The sequence below is a fragment of the Tenrec ecaudatus genome, chromosome 2 (assembly GCF_050624435.1).
Source record: "Tenrec ecaudatus isolate mTenEca1 chromosome 2, mTenEca1.hap1, whole genome shotgun sequence".
Lineage (NCBI taxonomy): Eukaryota > Metazoa > Chordata > Mammalia > Afrosoricida > Tenrecidae > Tenrec > Tenrec ecaudatus.
Window position 1 is genome coordinate 66,583,520 of NC_134531.1, and position 18,429 is coordinate 66,601,948.

Consider the following 18,429-nt stretch of genomic DNA (forward strand, 5'->3'; position numbering starts at 1 on the left):
TAGAAAGCTCAGTCTTTCTCCCAAGGAGCTGCTGGGGGTTTCAAATTGCTGACCATTCAGATCTAGTTCATCAAAGGTGTCCAAAAGAAGCTATATATATATATATATATATATATATATTCAAATAGATGATAGTTATCTCTTTGGGATCACACACTTTTACTTGACTATTTGCTTTGGGCTCTGTGCCTTGGCCAACCCCACCCCTCGGCACCACCACTCTGCCCCCACCAACACACACACACACTTTTAAGATTGGTAGAATTCATGGGCTTCTCACCAGAGGAACATTTGTTGTTGTTGTTAGATGTGATGAGTTGGTTACAAGATAGCAAAACATAATGATCCTGCAATTGTTTACGCTCATTGTTGCAACCACTGTGTCAATCCATTTCTTTGATGGTCTACCTATTTTTCACTGTCCTTTTCCAGTGGCCTGTGGCCTCTAACATTGTGTCCTAAGTATGTGAGTGAAGTCTCAACATCCTAGCCCCTAAGGAACTTTCTGGTACTTCTTCCAAGACAAGTTTGTTCATTCTTCTGGCAGTCCAAGTCACATTCAATATTTTTCACCAACACCATGATGCAAATACACAAACCCTTCTTTGATCTTCTTTATTCAGTATCAAACTTCCATGTGCATATAAGGCAATTGACAATACCATGACTTGGGTCAGGTACCCTATAGGCTTCAAAATGATATCCTCGCTCTTCAACACTTTAGAGGAGTCTTATGCAGCCGATTTGCCTAATAACTCTTTGATTTCTTGGCTGCTGCTTCAGTGATCACTGAAGCACTCAAACAATAAAAATTAATAAACTCACTGCCATCGAGTCGATTCAGACTCCTAGCACTACTCACACGAATTTCGAAGTAGGCGAGGCCTGCGATTAAGAACGCATAGAGGAAGGCGCCGTACCAGTGCTAACCTGTAGGTGGCGATGCATTGACAGGTAAGTGCAAAGACCGCATCAGTGGGAAGGGCTGCGAGGAGGCGGGGATACGGCTCCGTCACCCCGGAGGAGGGCGGCGCCTAAGAAAGGGCAAGGGGAAGCGAAAAGTACATCGTGCGCACGCGCAGGGCTGGGCACTCCCCCGGGAGTGAGGGCTGCTGGGCTCGATGACGTGGCCCGGCCCCGTCCGTGCCGGCTCGGCCTCCCGGGAGCCCAGCGTCCCTGGAAGTACCCGCGGCCTAGTCCCGACGCGCGAGTGCCGGTGAGCAGGGGCTGCGGGCAGCGGCCGCCCGGGCCTGCAGGGACCCGCCCGGGCCGCGGCCTTGGGGAATGACGCGCCTGCGCCGGCTGCTCCGCCGCAGCGGCAAGACATGAGGAGGCCGCGCGGTGGGGGCAGTGGCGGCGGCTCCTGAGCCCCGGGATGGAGGAGAAATACGGCGGGGACGTGCTGGCTGGCCCCGGCGGCAGCGGCCTCGGGCCGGTGGACGTGCCCAGTGCTCGGTAAGGGACCGCCTCCGGAGCCGCTCTCCCTGCGCCCGCGCCCGCCGGCCCGGGAGCCGGCGTCCACCGAGCGCGCGGCGGGAGCGGGCCTCCCCGCTGACCGCCCCCCGAGCCCGACCACCGCCCCTGGCTTCCCGGCTGCCTCCGCGTCGCCCTCGGCGGGCGGGCGGGCGCTCTGGAGTCCGGGGAGCTGCTGCCTGGAACCTTGAACCTCAGAACTGCCAGCCAGTTCTTAGGGCGCGTGCCGCGGTCTCCAAGAGACGCTGCTGTTGGCTCTTCCTCCCTGGAACGCCAGCTTCCAAACCGCTCGGCTGTTCTGACGTCTGGCTGCGCCGAGATAGAGGAAGGGGAGCCCCCCCCTCCCCCACCCCCGTCTTCCCTTCGCATGAAGAAGCCCCAGTGCAAGCCCGGTCCTTAGCGGTGCAGGGGGACGAGCTCACCCAGGATCCAGCCCCCGGACCTGGCTTTCGTTTTCGGTCTTTAAGTCTGACGTTTAAACAAGAAATATGTTCTCAGACCGACGTATTGACAGAGTGAAAAGTGAACACTCCCCCTTGCTTTCAATCCTTTCACCAACCCCGAAGAGGTGAGAGCTGTGGCCACGGTCCAGTGTGCGCGCCCAAGTTCTGGGGCTGGTCACTTCATAGAGGCTCACGCCGCGTCCCCACGGTGTGCTTAGCACTGGTTGTCATGGCCTTCGTTTTTAATGAACTTGGCCTTTTCTCAGTCTTCAGTGCTGTTTTTTAAGATAAGGATTTCCTTTTATAAATTCTTTACACCTGTTAGCAGTGGTTCTATTAGTAACTGTTGACATAAAAAGGAGAGGACACAGCGGGAAACCAAGTTAAACCAACTTTTGGTAGGATGGATTTCATTTTCTAATTGGCTTTGAGCAGCTCATTTATATATCACAGCAGCTCACATGTAACTGATTGACATATGACAACTAAATGCAATAGGGAATTCTATAAGGGGCATTACTGAAAAAAAATGGACTGGGAACAGCAGACCAAAGTGTCCTAGCAGTGTTAAATTCCCTACGCTTGGCAGCTGTACTGATTTTTTGAGAATGCCCTTGTTTTAGGAAGTACAGGTGTTTAGGGGGAAAGCGGCATGATGTGTGTAGCTTACCCTCAAACAGTTAAAAAGAAAAATAGAATCTGTATATGTCTGTATGTATATACAGAAAGGGAATCTCGCAGCTCGTGGGAGGGGCAGTTAGGCACTTGACTGCTGTCCAAAAGGTTGAAGTCTCCAGTCTACCCAGAGGCACCTGGGTGGGAATAAAGGCCTGGCAGTCTATCGAAAAATCAGCCAAGGAAATGAAAAAAGAAAAATCAGCCACAGAAAGCCCTGTGGAGAATAGCTTTGCTCTGACATGCATAGCCTCACGCGGTTGCAATCAAATCGCCAGCAACTGGTTTGGGAGGGTGGGTGCAAGCGTTCACACAGATATGGGAATGGAGAGCTAGGAAAGTTTCACACACTAGTACATGCAGAGTTCAGAACCAAAGCCAAACACATCACCGTGGAGTTGATTCTGGACTCTCAGACCCACCTTATAGGACAGAGTAGAACTGCCCCTGTGGGTTTCCAAGACTAACTTTATTGGAGTCAAAAGCCTTTTCTTTCTCCCACAGAGTGGCCGGTGGGTTCAAACTGCTAACTTTGTGGTTAGCAACTCCGCTCACAACTCACTACCAGGGTTCCTCTACCTGTAGAATTAAGAATCTGAATTACTCTAAAGCCCATGTGTTGTCCGTTGCCATCAAATCAGTTCTGCGTCATGCCCAGCACAATGCCAGCCCCGTGCCATTCTCACAGTCACTCCCGTGTTTGAGTCCACTGTGGCAGCTATGATTTCCTCTGCTTCGTGGACCCTTTACCCTGGTCGCGTAGTGGTTACGTGTTGGGCTGCTGACTGCAAGGTCAGTCATTTAAAACACCAGCTGCTCCACGGGAGAAAAAGCACCTTCTGCTCCCATAAAGAGTTAGTCTAGGAAACTCACGGGCAGTTTACCCTGTCCTGGAGGGTCGCTGTGAGTCGGCATCGATTTGATGGCAGTGAGCATGGTTTTGATTACCTTGGGAGAAGGACATGCTTCCCCCTGATAGCATGTCCCAAGTATCCTTTCACTGTACTGCTTTGATCTGCATGCTGAGCAAATAATCCGAGAATAGTGCCCACCATGCATAGTGCCCTCCTCATTGTAGACAGCTAAACATTAGTTGAATGAGTTGACATTAAATTGTACACACTGCCTTTTTTATTTAATCAGTGAACTTTGGATCTTCAGCCAGTGGCCTTATCTTTTCTTGGAGGTTTGAATTCAATCCAGCTGACATTAGTGAATTTGGAAATCCAGGTTTAGAGAACTAGAGAATTCTCTAAGCCTTCCCAGAAAAGACCCATGTCATCCCCTTGGTGATTCTAATTAATGCTAACAATGACTTAGAGTTTGGGAGATGGATTGGCTGGCTTACCTTGTGTTGCCCAAAGGGTAGTACCTCAGGCTTGAGAGAAGGGAGGGCTACTGCCTTTTGAAGAACCTCCTTACCACACCACCATCTTCACCCTGTAGACAATGAAGGACCCCTGTAACATGAATTAGGAGAGGCAGCACATCAGCATGTGATTACTTGGCCTCAGCTCCAGTATTTCATCTTCTGCCCAGGACATACAGGAGGACTTTAAAAAGTGTGTGGGATCATGAGGTGTTGATGGGATCAGGTATCAGGCATCTAAGACCTAGAATATAATCATACCCAATGTGAATTGGGGAAGGGGGAGCATGGAGTAGAGACCCAATGCCCATCTGTAGACAATTGGATGTCCCCTCACAGAGCGGGTCACAGGGAAGAGATGAGCCAGTCGGGGCAGTATAGCACTGATGAAACACAACTTTCCTCTAGCTCTTTGGTCCTTCCTTCCCCCCACTATTCTGACCTCAATTCTACCTTACAAATCTGATTAGACCAGAGCGTGCACACTGCTGCAGATAAGAGCCTAACAACACAGGGAATCCAGGATAGATAAACCCCTCAGGGCCAAAAGTGAGAACCCAGGTAGGGGTACCAAGAGGATTAGGGGAGGGTTGGGGGAGAAAAGAGGAATTGATCACAAGAATCAATGTAGAACCCCCTCCCAGGGAAACGAACAATGGAAAAGTGGGTGAGGGGCGACGGAGGATGATGTAAGATATGAAAATAATGATCTATAACTTATCAAGGGTTTGTGAGGGAGGGCAGGTAGGGGAAGGGGGAAGAAGAAATGGGAAGCTGGTATCAGGGGCTCAAGTGGAAAGAGAGTGCTTTGAAAATGATGATGGTGGCAGATCTGCAAATGTGCTTGACACTGGATAAGTGTATGGATTGTGATAAGAGATGTAAGAGCTCCCACTAAAAGTATTTTTAAATTAAAATTTTAAAAAATTCTCCAGTAAACAAACCGTATGAAAGGGTTGCAGCATGAGGAAGGTTGAGAACCACTGCCCTAATCCAAAGTGCTAACAAAAGCAGCATAAGCAAGGGAACCTCAAAAGTTCATGGAAAAATTCCTTTTTTAAATTCCATTTTTCTGTGAACTTTTCAAACCCCCTCATATCAAAAGTCACATGACTGAATAAAATATACATGACAATTTTGAATGTGTGGATGATAAAAAAGAATGTGTACATCCATGGACATGCAAAAGAAAATGTATGGAAGAATATACCTGGAACCTGGAGATGGTTAAAGTGTTACTAAAACTGGCCAATCAGAAGTGTTAATAATCTGTTTTAGAATCAAAGTGGAAGATTCAAAAAAGTAAAAGAGTATCAAGAAGTGTTTCATGTTAACTGATATACCTACCATGTGGAGGACCCCTGATGGTATGGTAGCTTATGGGCTATGTGTTGGGCTGCCAACCAAAAGGTCGGCAGTTCAAAGCTACCAGCCACTCAGCAGGAGAAAGATGAGGCTTTCTGCTCCTGAAGGATACCCAGTCCCAGAAACCCAGAGGGAGTCAGTTCTGCTCTGCCAATAGGGTAGGGAGCTAGGAGTCAGAATTAACTTGATGGCAGTGAGTTTGGGTTCTTTGATAATGTTACATATATTAAAATCTTGCCATTTAAAATTCTTGTTAATACTTTAGAATGGAAATGGTATAGAAATTACATTTAATTTTTTATCCTTACCTTGATTAAACACTTTGGGTGGTGTAGTGAGCTATGAATTAGGCCACTAACTTCAAGATCAGTAGTTTGAGACCATTGCTCCTCAGGAGAAAGCTGAAGAATGTCGGCAACCATGAATTCACAGTCTCAGAAACCGATACAAGGTCACTATGCATCAGAGTGGTCTCAGCAGTAGTTAGGCTTTCTCCCCACCCCACCCCATAAAAGAAGCATTGGTGGTGCAGGGGTTAAGCGCCCACCTGCTAATCAAAAGGTCAGTGGTTTGAACCTACCAGTTCTCTTTGCAAAAGAAAGACATTCGCTTTGGGAAAGATTTACAGCTGTGCTAACTCTGGGGCGTAGTTGTTCCCTGCCCTAAGGAATCACCAGTCAGAATCAAGTCCATGGCAACAGGTTTGCTTTTCCTTCAGCACTTTACATCAGCAGTAAAGTGAGCTGAGCATCCTTCAGTACAGTGATGCTCAGACCCCTTCCGAGTACCGTGAGACCTGAACGCAATGGGACAGCCTCACAACTTTTCCACCTTGCACTTGGTGCATTCTGACCCCTTTTCTGCCCCTCTCTTTTAGAGGACTGCATTTGAGTTGTCTTTCTCTTTCCTTTCTTCAAGTTCCTCAACAGACAGGGTTTGTTTGCTTGTTATTTATCTGCAGTATTTACAGACTTAAAAGCAGGTTACTAAGTGGCCTCTCACTCTTAAGAGTCCATTTCAACGCTTAGTGACCTGCAGGAGACCGTAGCACTGCCCCGTGGGTTTCTGAGACTAAATCTTTATGGGAGTGGAAAGCCTCATCTTTCTCCCCCAGAACAGCAGTGGCTTTGATCTGCTGACCTTGCTTTAGCAGCCCATCATGTAAGCACTCACTAGGCCTCCAGGATTCCAGACAGAACAGCGTAGGCAACCTAACTAACCAAGAGCATTTTTTATTTTAGTTTGCTTGTTTCTTTAATAAATACATTGAAAAAATTTGCCAGCCTGAAAGAGTAACTAGCTGTCACATGGGGTGATGATCTGTTTGGGTATTTTTATATATTGTTTAATTGTATTAGTGAAACCAGATCTCAGCTGTCATCCTTTCAGTTCTACTACGAGTGACCCCATTGGGCATAGTAGTACTGCCCTGTGAGTTTCTGAAGCTGTGAATCTGTATGCAAGCAGAAAGCCTTTCTCCCATAGAGCACCGGGTGGATTCAAACAGCCGACCTTGCAATTGATAACACAGTGGGGACACCAGTGATTTCTACAGTGCCTTATACTCTTGTAAAAGAACAACAAAGGCCACAGAGTTCTTTGTGATCTCAGTAATACTAAAATTTGTTTCTGCTTTTGTTTTTCAGATTAACAAAATATATTGTGTTGCTGTGTTTCACCAAATTTTTTAAGGCTGTGGGACTTTTTGAATCATATGATCTCCTAAAAGCAGTTCACATTGTTCAATTCATTTTTATATTAAAACTTGGGTAAGTGTGTATGCGTTTTGGTTCTATTTTTTTATGGTTTTTTAAAGTTTCGTTGAAAATTCTGTTTTGCGGGGCGGGGGGAGAAATCCTGTTTTAGCTGAGAATCTTTAAAGAAAATTTACATAAATTGGATTGTGAAATGTATTCTCCCTGGCAAATATTTTATTTAAAAACACACATGCATAGAAGAATACCTGTGGTTCGGCCACACAGATGTTAGGAAAGGGATTGTTGGGCTCTCACTAGCGTGCCACAACACAGACTTTCACTTCAGCTGTCTGACGTCCCATGTCACCTAGCCTCTAACACCCTCCCCGTACACACGAGAGTGAAAATGAAAAGGGAAAATAACTTCTATGTATCTTTATTAATATCAAATTTTTAATAAAACTTAGGGGACAGTCTTCTCAAGACACTGAAGTGTGGCAACAAGACTATAGGATTGTTGCCCCGCATCAAACAGCAGTGTTTAGATTGATCAAACCGTTTAAGGGAGGTCACGGAAACCTCAAAGATGACTCAAAAGAAGGAAGCTTGTCGTCATGATGAGTGAAGAAGTCGATAGAAAACCGTTTGATAGCTACTGAACCGAAGTGAGCTCCACTTAGTTCTGCATACTCATCTGTGTGCCTTTTCAAATGAAAAAGAAAAACAGGGTTTGCCTTGCAGGTGCCTTGGAAGGGTCTCAGGGAGCCTCGGGCCATAATACTGCCGTAACTCAGGCAGCTGACAGGCACAGACACTTACTTATCTGAAGCTTGTCTTGGCACAAATAAGCCTTAATTTTGAAGTTAAACTAAACAGGGCTTTTTACTGTGCTGTTGGGGCATCTTAAAGTACAGTATGAAGCTTAAATTGTTTTCTTTGGTACGAAACCCTTTCTAAATAAAGAGCCTCTAGACCGGTGATATTGACAGTGACACCTTCTACATTAATAAAACTATTAAAGACTTTAGGGTGCAAATGTTGATCATTCTAGAAGGTGATTGTTGAATTGGAATTTTTTATCTGAAACTGGGGAATGTGAAAGATAGGGACATATTAACCAGTACTGCATGCCTTTTATCTCAGAATGTATTACTGAATTATGGAGAAGAGGTGAATTTTTTATGGGGTGTTAAAAAACACAGATTCCCTGTGTGGCTTTTGAATGCTCCTGAAATCAGTTCCAAAAGAAACCTTTCCAGGATGTTGCACTGGGAACCTTATTAGCATAAGTGTAGTTCCTCAGTAGGATTTCTTAGAGCAAGGCTGTGGAATGTCCCAGCCCATGGCTGGGTAAGGCCCATGAAATCATCAGTACCAGCTAACATCACAGGCCTCACCAAAGAGAATCGCAATAGGGATGAGTTAATTAAATGTTTGACCAGTATGGCCTGCAAAAGATGTTATAATTATCAAAATGTTGGCAGAAAAAGCATATCCCATCCACCTCACACCACCCCCAGCATTAGAGGATAGCATACTTTTCAAGTTTTGTATATTTTTTTAATTCATGCCTTAAAACCATACCTTATATTTTATTTTGATTAATATTAATACATTTTTATGTTTTAATATTTACATTAACAGGGCTGCATTTTTTATGGTTTTGTTTCAAAAGCCATTTTCTTCTGGAAAGACTATTACCAAACACCAGGTGAGTTTTTTATTTTCTTGGGGGGGTTGTTTGTTTTGTTTTGTTTGTTTTTCAGAATTCTTTATCCTAGCAACTTTGCATTCAGTGGACCAGTCTTTAATGCTCATTCCTTGGTTGGAGGTACTTAAGGAATGATTTGAATGTATAGTCCAACATTTTATTACTATTTGTCCTTGACTTGAATACCATATTTTGAAAATTAAGACTGCAAAAGTATAATGATGAGATGTTAAAACGTTTAAAATTATAGAAGAGGGAAGAAAGTTTAAGTGTGCATGTAATTATCTTAACCTTACTCTGAAAGATTTACAAATCAGACATACTGTCCAAGAGCCCAGTACAAATGCCATTGAGAGGCAGGTATAGCGCAGGAATGAGGGCTTAGCCTCTGGAATCTAGCCTATTAGCTCTCGTTTTGAGCCTGCTGCTTAATTTTTGTTTGCCTCGGTGTTCTAGTCTGTAATGTGAGGGTAATAATGGCTTCCTATGAAAGAAGCTTTGGTGGTACAGTGGTTAAAACACTCAACTACCAACCAGAAGGTTAGTGGTTTGGCCCCACCAGTCACTCTGCAGGTCTTGTAATGGTTACAGCCTTGGAAGCCCAACAGGGCAGTTCTCCTCTCTCTGGAGTCTGTCAGCTTGATGGCAGTGAGTGTTTGGTTTGTAATGGAGCCAGGCTGGGTGCAGTTCCGAGAATAGTCTGTGGCATGCGATGACTGCAATACGTGGTAGCTGCCACTTCCATTGTCGCCGCTATTCCCTGTAGGTGCCTAAGATGCAGTATTCACACCAGAAATGTCTTGCGTTAACACACAGTAGTCTTTCATTATCGTGTCTCTGGGGAGCTGTTACACACCACTACGTTTGCTTTATGCCCCCACTTAGATACCTGTGCCAGGATTTTTTTGTTTAGGATGACAAATTTAGGTAACTGTTTTAGAGATTAAGGGCTTTTATTTTATTTTTAATGGAATTAATCGCTTAAACCCCAACTAAAACATTTTCTCCTTTTAAGTAATTCAAGCACTGGAAATTCCGAATGGAAAGTAACTTAACATATTCAGCATTAACTAAAATATTGTGTACATAGCAAACAGGTTGAAAAACATAAGTCCATTCTGTAGAAAAACATTTCATAATTTTATAAATGGTTAAAATTTTTAAAGTGTGCTTTCATACATAAACATAATCATAAAAATAGAGGTATTGGCCTATGTGCATATATTTATATGGCAGTACATTGAGGTAGTAGACGGACTTTGGGCCTCTCCTCAAGCCCTCCCTCAATGAAAGAACACTTTGTTCTAACAACCTGGCATTCTGTGATGCTCACCGTCTCAGCACAGTCGCTGAAGACAAAAGGAGTGTACAAGCAAATGTGCTGAAGAAAACTGATGGTGCCCAGCTATCAAAAGATACAATGTGTGGGGGTCTTAAAGGCTTGAAGTTAAACGACCAGCCATCCAGCAGAGAAGCCACAAACCCACATGGAAGAAGGACACCAGACTGTGCGATCATGAGATGTTAAAGGGATTTGGTAATAGGCATCAGAAGACCCATAACAAACAAACAACATTGTTGAAAACCGAGGGGGAGCAGAGACCCAAAACCCGTCCATAGACAATGTGACGTCCCCTCACACTAAGGTCACAAGGAAGGGATGAGTCAACCAGGGTGCAGTATAGCACTGAGGAAACACAATATTCCTCTGGTTCCTTGAGACTTCCTCACCCCCCACTCTCATGACCCAGTCCTGCCTTTCACCTCTGGCTAAACCGCACCATGTACACTGGTAGAGATATGAGCTCAGGACACACAGAATCCAGGTTAGATAAACCCCTTAGGAATACAAATGGTAGTAGCCACACTAGAAAGGGAGGAAGAGGGAACGAATTGTAATGATCAACACATCACCACCACCCATCCCCCCAGGGGGACAAACAACAGAAACGGGGGAAAGGGCCACAGCAGTCAGTGTAAGATATGAAAATAATTTATCAGGGGTCCATGGGAGGGGGGGGATGAAAGAGGAGCAGATACTATTACTTTCAAGTAGAAAGTAAATGTTTAGAAAATAATGATGGCAACAAATATGCTTGATACAATTGATGTATCGATTGTTATAAGGGCCTCCAATAAAATGATCTTTAAAAATATTGTACTTATGCAGCACCAAAATATATATTTATATATATATTGTACTTGAATACGATTGGTAAGGTGAATTTAAAAAAACTAATATTGTACTTAATAGAAAATTGCCCTCACAAATCCAGAGTTAGGGCATTTTCACTTGATCTTAGCCAAAAGGCTGAGAAGCGATAGAGTTAGGGCATTTTCAAGATACCTATTTAATTTCAGTATATGTAATTATTTCACCTTTAAAATTAGAGTTGCCACTATTATCTTTGAGTGTTTGATTTAAATTTTGAACTGTTTCAACATTAACTGAATATGACTAAGATTTTTAATTTTTGTTTTCATTTATAGTGGATCAAAATATTTAAACATGCCGTTGCTGGATGTATTATTTCACTTCTGTGGTTTTTTGGCCTTACCCTTTGTGGACCACTAAGGTAAATAAAATGCTTATTTAAAATATTCATTTTTCATTTTGAATGTTTGTTTTATGTCAGATATTTGTGCAGATGTTTCATCACTCCCATGACATTGAACTGAAGAATTGCCCAACTGTTTTCCACAATGACCTGTACCATTTTTCATTTTACAGTTATTTCACTAATGAAGAAAAAAAATATTATTTAATGAGAACTTGAGAATGAGATTTGTGTATCGCCTCCTGTTGACTGGTGATAATTTTATTATTATGAGGTGTGTGGCGAAACATAGAATTTATCATCGTGACAGTTTTTCAGTAGATAAGTTGGTGGCATTGGTTACATTCACAGTGTTGCACCTGCATCACTGCCACAATTTACTTCGAAAACGTTGGTCATCCATGCAAGCTCTCCAGCCATGAATGCATTACTCACAATTTCCCCTCTTCCTGAGGCCCTGACATAATTGTTCCACGTGACAGAGTAGAACTGCCTCCACAGGGTTTTGTGAACGCTCGTCTTTATAGAAGCAGGTCACCAGGTCTTTCTCCCGCAGAGCTGTGTGTTGAAGTCAAACTGCCAGTCTTCCTGTGTGTGTCCAGGCTCTTAGCCACTGTGCCACCAGGACGCCGCTCAGATCAGGGAAATTGTATACCATTAGGCCTTTTATGTCTGGCATGCTTCACTCAGCTTATTCTGTTCAAAGTTTTTCCATGCTGTAGCCTATCTCAAAAACATTCCTTTTTATAAGTGAACGCAGTTCCATTGATGTATGTCATACATTATGTCTATCCATTTATCTGTTGATAGGTGCTTGGCTTGAATTTCTAGCTATTCTGAATTATGCTATGAATATTGGTATACACGTATATGTGAGCCCCACCTTTTTTTAATGTCATTTTGGTGGAATTACTTTTAATAGACATATTTCATATGCAGCGACTTCACAAGGTTCATGAAAAACATTCCTTTATCCTTTCATATCATGTTCAATGAACTCTTCGAAGCCCTATCGTGTGTGTGTGTGTGTGTGTGTGTGTGTGTGTGTGTGTGCACGCACACGTGCGAGAGAGACAGAGACAGAAAGGGGATAAAGTAGAATTTCCCTCATGGAGTTTCCTAGACTGTAATCTTTATGGGAGCAGAATGCCAGGTCTTTTCTCCCACAGAATAATGGCTGGGTGGGTTCAAACTGCTGGCCTTTTGATTGTCACGGCAAATGCTTAACCAGGCACATTAAATAGAGATATAAATATGGTTAAATTATAATAAAATGAACCTCCATGTAACAGCACCCAATCCCAAATGAAGTGTTACCAATGCCAATATAATCTGAAATCTTGTGTGTCTCTGCTGATTGACCCTCCCTCTCCCGTCAGCTTCCATGTGACCAGCATCTTAAGTTTTACTTCTACAAGTGTTTTACTTTATGTAAACAGAATTACGTTGTCTGTATATTTCTGTAACAGTGCTTTTTCCATTCAGTATTAGGTTTGAGATTTGCGCTGCTTAATGCATGTCAGATGAAGCTGTTGACCCTGTAACTATTTAGGTCTTGGAAAGCTACCGGGGCAGTTCTCCTCTGTCCTGTAGGGTCGCTACAAGTGAGAATTGACATGATGACAGTGAGTGAGTGAACTTAGAGTTCAATTTCATAACAGTTTTCTTAAAGTAAAATTTCCATGGCATGAAAGTTAACCCTTTTAAGATAGAAAATCCATTGGGGTTTTTTCTGTATTCACAGAGGCTTACTTCTTTTGTAACTGCTGCATGGTGCTCCATTGAGTGGACTTGATGCAGTCTCTTTATCCATTCTCCTGCCCAGAGACATTAGTTTGTTTTCTGTTTGGTTATCCATGTGTGGCCTTATAAGGGTTTGCTTGTACACATAGACAAGGATTCTGTATGGTAACCCTAGGAGTAATATTATTGGATGAGAGCTTCAACCTTTCTAAGGTGGATGCCAACATATTTTTGAAAGCAGTTGTATCAATTTATTTTTCTCATAATGTTCCATAACAGTAATTGAATGTTTCTTTCCTAGTAAGGACATGATGTATCTTGTAAATGATCCCTGCTTTCTTTTTGTAGGACTCTGCTGCTATTTGAACACAGTGATATTGTTGTAATTTCCCTGCTCAGTGTTCTGTTCACTAGTTCTGGAGGAGGACCAGCAAAGGTATAATTTTCCTTTATCAATAACTTGCAAGTTTAAAATATACATTAAAAATATATATTTAAAGCAATAAAACATTTTCCTACACCACTTAATGCTATAGTTTTTGTGTGTGTTTATGCTATTTAAAAATTTTCTTAACATTTTCTTTTGAAGTGGTTATAAATTCCTAGAACGTTGCAAAATCAGTACAGAGAAATTGAAAATTAGAACAAAGCAGTTTCTAGGAGTCAGTATTCCCCGATGGTAACATTTTAACCAACTCAGATACAATATTGAAATCAAGAAGTTGACAGCAACACCATTAGTATAAACATTGTTCAGCTCCCACTCGTGTGAGTGTGGTGCTTGTCTTTCTGTGGCATTTATTCACATGTACAGATTAATGTGACTACTACCACAATCAAGACACGAGACTGATATTTGCCCACTGAGTTGAGCTTATAGGATAAACATTGGGCTGGAGACTGAAAGGTTGACAGTTCACACACACCACTTGTTCCAAAGGAGAAAGATGAGGCTGATTTATAGCCTCAGAAACCTAGACAGGGTTGCTGTACGTCAAAATCACCTTGATGACAGTGGATCTTTTACATAAGAGCCTCATGGACACTGGGTTAAGCACTGGGCGGCTAGCCACGTTAGTAACCACCCCATGGGAGAAAGCTGGCGCTCTCATAACCATCTACGGTCTCAAAAACCCTGAGTCAACTGACTTGATGACAGTGAGCTTGACATTTCTTGTTTTTCTTTTACTTGTTTGTTTGTTTGTTTATACATATGAATCCCTGGTGGTGCAAATAACTGAGTGCTCAGCTGCTAACTGAAGGGAAAGACCTAGCTGGCTGCTTCCATACGGATGGCAGCCAGCAAACCTGTGAGTGTGTCACAAGGACTCATCCTGATTCAGCGTTGACTCGATGGCACCTAGCAACAAGGATGTTGGTAGGACATTGCCATAGACAAAAGAGAAAAGAAATTAGGGACGAGGCTTTAGCCCATTTGTGAAAGGGATTTCCAGACTAAGCAGTGGAAGCAGATGAATAAAATCAGAAAGTGCACAAAGTGCTTAGTACACTAGAGTAAGGGAAGACCTGGTCTACAGATTTCAAATTACATCATGAATATTAAAACACAGACCACTAGCCCTGCCCCCCTCCCCTAATGTACTCCAGAATACATTTCAAGTTGACTAAAGATATTTGAGGCTCTTAGAGACCTATTTTAGTACTAGTCTTTAGTGTAGCAGCCCTGGTGGCACTGTGGTTACACTTTGGGTAGCTCACCTCAAAGTCAGCAATTCAGAACTCCCAGCCATTCCTCTGGACAAGGACAAAGCTCGCTACTTGTGTCAAGAGGTATAGTCTCTGTCACTACTTTGTTTTTCAAATAATGTGACTATTGTAACCCATTGGATTTTGTTGTGCTGGCCTGTTAATAAAAACATGGGACCGTTGTCCTTTTTTAAAAAGTGGCAGTCTCAGAAACCCACAGGGGCCGTTCCATCCTGGGCTCCGGGGCCTCGGTGTGTCAGAAGTGACTGGGCAGGGAGTGTGGCTTTTGGAGTAGTGGGTGTAGATAGATACTTTTATCTGTGGGCAGAGAAGAACTTGCTGAGCATAAAAGCAATAGGGGAAAAATCACAACGTTTGGAAAACTCAATACAATTGACTTTAGAACGATTGCAAAATATCTGTAACAAATCGTTGTGTGACTAAGAGCAACAAAAGATTGCCACAAATAAAGCCATTTTATATTTCTTTAAAAATAGAAATCACCCAAATCAGTTAAGAAGAATGCTGAGATGCTCACGTCAGAAATGAGCAAAGGACAAGGAAAGTCAATGCATGAGAAAAATAAAATAACTAAAACACACCCCGCCCCATCCGCCCCCCAAAAAAGTTTTTGCCTTTGTCTCCCGTTAGCGTCCATAGTGAATCTGGACCTCTACTCCAGGACTCAGTGGATGTTTCATTCTTAACTGACTTGGGCGCTACGACATTTTCAGTTGCTCGCTTTCAACAAAAAATTAAATTCTAGTCACTCTATTTGAGAGTTGTTGATTTCTATATTGTAATCCAGTGAAATTATGTTTCTGTATTAGAATCAAATGAATTGGTAGAACTTAAAAATCTATGGCTTATTGACAACTGGCTTTGCCAGAGTACCCGCCATACTTAAAAGAATAATCAGGTGTGTAGTGGGAATTGTATAATGAATGGAGCAGGCTCTGCAAGGGTGGGTTGGAAAGGGGGAACCAATGACAAGGAACTTCATGTGACCTCCTCCCTCTGGGGCGTCGGACAGGGCAAGATATGACAAAATAATCATTTATGAATTATCAAGGGCTCATGAGGGGGGGGCGAGTGGGGAGGGAGGGGGAAAATGAGCTGATGCCGGGGCTAAAGTGGAGAGCAAATGTTTTGAGAATGATGAGGGCAATGAATGTACAAATTGTGCTTTACACAATTGATGTAGGTATAGATTGTGATAAGAGTTGTGTGAACCTCTGATAAAATGATTTAAAATATTAAATAAAGAATAGTCTTTTCAGTTTAGACTTATAGTGAATGCAGATAATGTGACATTTATACCTGTGAGTGTGTAAATACAGAATGTATAGTAATGTGCCTTTACCTCTAACATTCTGAAATACTTGCAAAAACTGCCAGTATGTCCTTTCTTTCTTTTTTGGGGGAGTCAGACACGTTTCATAGTAGCATGCTCACCTCTGCCCTGCATGATGGTCCATGTGGAGGGAGAGAGAGCAGTATGTCCTTTCTATAATCTGTCTATATAGTCAAAATTATTTTCCCAGAATGAAAACATAAGCCTAGAATGTTTATCATTGTTTAATTGCTTTATAGCTTTACTAAATACTTAAAATCACTGCCAATTTTTAGTAATATGCCTTTATTATTCTTACCTAGAGAAGAAGGATAATAAATATAGCTTTAAATCCTCAAGAGTACTATATTATGAATCCTGAGAGCATCCATGTTGTCAAATAACTGTCTATCCCTTGCATGTTACAGAGTAAGATAAACTCTCTGCCATCCAGTCATACCGACTCATAGTGACCCTATAGGACAGAGTAGAACTGTGAACTTCCGAGACACTGTTTATGAGAATAGAAAGTCCTATCTTTCTCCTTCAAAGCAGCTGGTGGATTTGAACTGCTGGGTTTGTGGATCACAGCCCAGTGTGTAACCAGGACTCCTGCAGAGTAAAATAAGCCACTACTAATTATCATTTAGCTACTTGAGCTTTTTAGCCAGAAGGAAAGTAACATTTAGAATAATGTCTCCAGGGAGGAGACTAGCCAGTCAGAGTGCAGTATAACGCCGATGAAACATACAACTTTCCTCTAGTTCTATAATGCTTCCTCCCCCACTATCATGACCCCCAATTCTACCTTACAAATCTGGCTAGACTAGAGCATGTACACTGGTACAGATAAGAGCTGGAAACACAGGGAATCCAGGACAGATAAACCCCTCAGGACCAACATTGAGAGTAGTATGTCGGGAGGGAAAGGGGAAGAAAGGGGGAACCGATCACAATGACCTACTTATAACCCACTTCCATGGGGATGGACAACAGAAAAGTGGGTGAAGTGAGACCGGTCAGTGTAAGACATGAAAAAATAGCCGGGGGCTTAAGTGGATTGCAGGTGTTTCGAGAATGATGAGGGCTCTGAATGTGCAGATATGCTTTACACGATTGATGTATGTATGGATTGTATGAGTCGCCAATATTAATTATTTTTTTAAGACATGAAAAAAATAATAATAATGATTTATGAATTATCAAGGGTTCATGAGGGAGAAAGGGGGGAAAATAAGGAGCTGATACCAAGGGCTCAAATAGAAAGAAAATGTTTTGAAAATAATGGTATGGCAACAAATGTGCCTGACACATGGATGGATGGATTGTGATAAGAGCTGTACAAACCCCCAAAAAAGTGATTTTAAAAAAAAAATTTAAGTCTATGAGCAATAACAGTTTGTGTATAATGTCATGTCTAGCCATATTAAGAAAATTATTGGAAGTTTTCAATATTACATGTCTTAAATGCCTTTCATATATACTGTAGAATTTGTTGGAGTTATTTTATATCTTACGCTATAAATTTATACTATACAGCATGAAGGCTTTAATTTTTCTTTAAATGTTTGGATTTTTTAGACATAACCTTTGCAATTCATAGTCAATCAACCATGAAAGAGTAATGCTTGTAATATGTTCTTTATTTTCAGACAAGAGGGGCTGCTTTCTTCATTATTGCTGTGATCTGTTTACTGCTTTTCGACAATGATGATCTCATGGCTAAAATGGCTGAACACCGTATCCTTTGTAATAAATTGTAGTTAGTTACTGAAAATCTTTTTTTTTTTAATTACGGAAAATCTTACAGAAAGACAGAAGACTGACAGAATGGGCAAGTAGCTTTACCTGGTTAATCATGAATGAAACATTCGTAGATAAACATAGGTATTCTAAAGCAGCACTCAAATAGTGAATCAATTAATTGTAAATTAAGTATTTCTTTAGCATTTCAGTATTTTAACAATATTCTCAATTCAGGAATTTAGGGACATCCAAAGAAAATTTCAGAATGTCCTGGTGCTATGAAAAGGAGAAGGAAGCTGGTGGCACAATGGGTTAAGCTGGGGCTGCTAGCCAAAGACCGGCAGTTCAGACCCGTGAGCTGGTCCGTAGGAGAAAACACTCCACTTCACTTTAGTTTCACGGTCTCAGAAACTATGGAGCTATTCTACTACGAGCAAGACAAAACAATATATGATTTCCCACTCAGTCTGTTGACACACTTGTATATAATTCAAATGTTCATTTTAAGTCAGTGACAATTACTAAACTGCACTCCCCTTTGCCAAGGACTTCTAATGGCATGTCAAAGTACATGCGGTGAAGTCTTGCCATCCTGGCCTCTAAGGAGTA

General features: G+C 42.2%; 1 protein-coding gene across 2 annotated transcripts in view; it reads left to right on the top strand.

The window, feature by feature from the left end:
• The first annotated feature begins 1,089 nt into the window (after positions 1-1,089).
• The window catches only part of SLC30A5 (solute carrier family 30 member 5), a 37,952-nt gene continuing 20,612 nt past the window's right edge, over positions 1,090-18,429 (top strand). The window contains exons 1-6 of one of the 2 annotated variants that reach the window (XM_075541124.1): positions 1,090-1,216; positions 6,972-7,094; positions 8,667-8,733; positions 11,224-11,309; positions 13,383-13,470; positions 17,727-17,814. In XM_075541124.1, the coding sequence (XP_075397239.1) occupies positions 1,122-1,216; positions 6,972-7,094; positions 8,667-8,733; positions 11,224-11,309; positions 13,383-13,470; positions 17,727-17,814 (547 nt within the window). In that variant the 5' untranslated portion in view covers positions 1,090-1,121. Of the gene's footprint in view, positions 1,456-6,971; positions 7,095-8,666; positions 8,734-11,223; positions 11,310-13,382; positions 13,471-17,726; positions 17,815-18,429 lie in introns of both variants that reach the window. The other variant, XM_075541125.1, reaches the window with a different exon arrangement.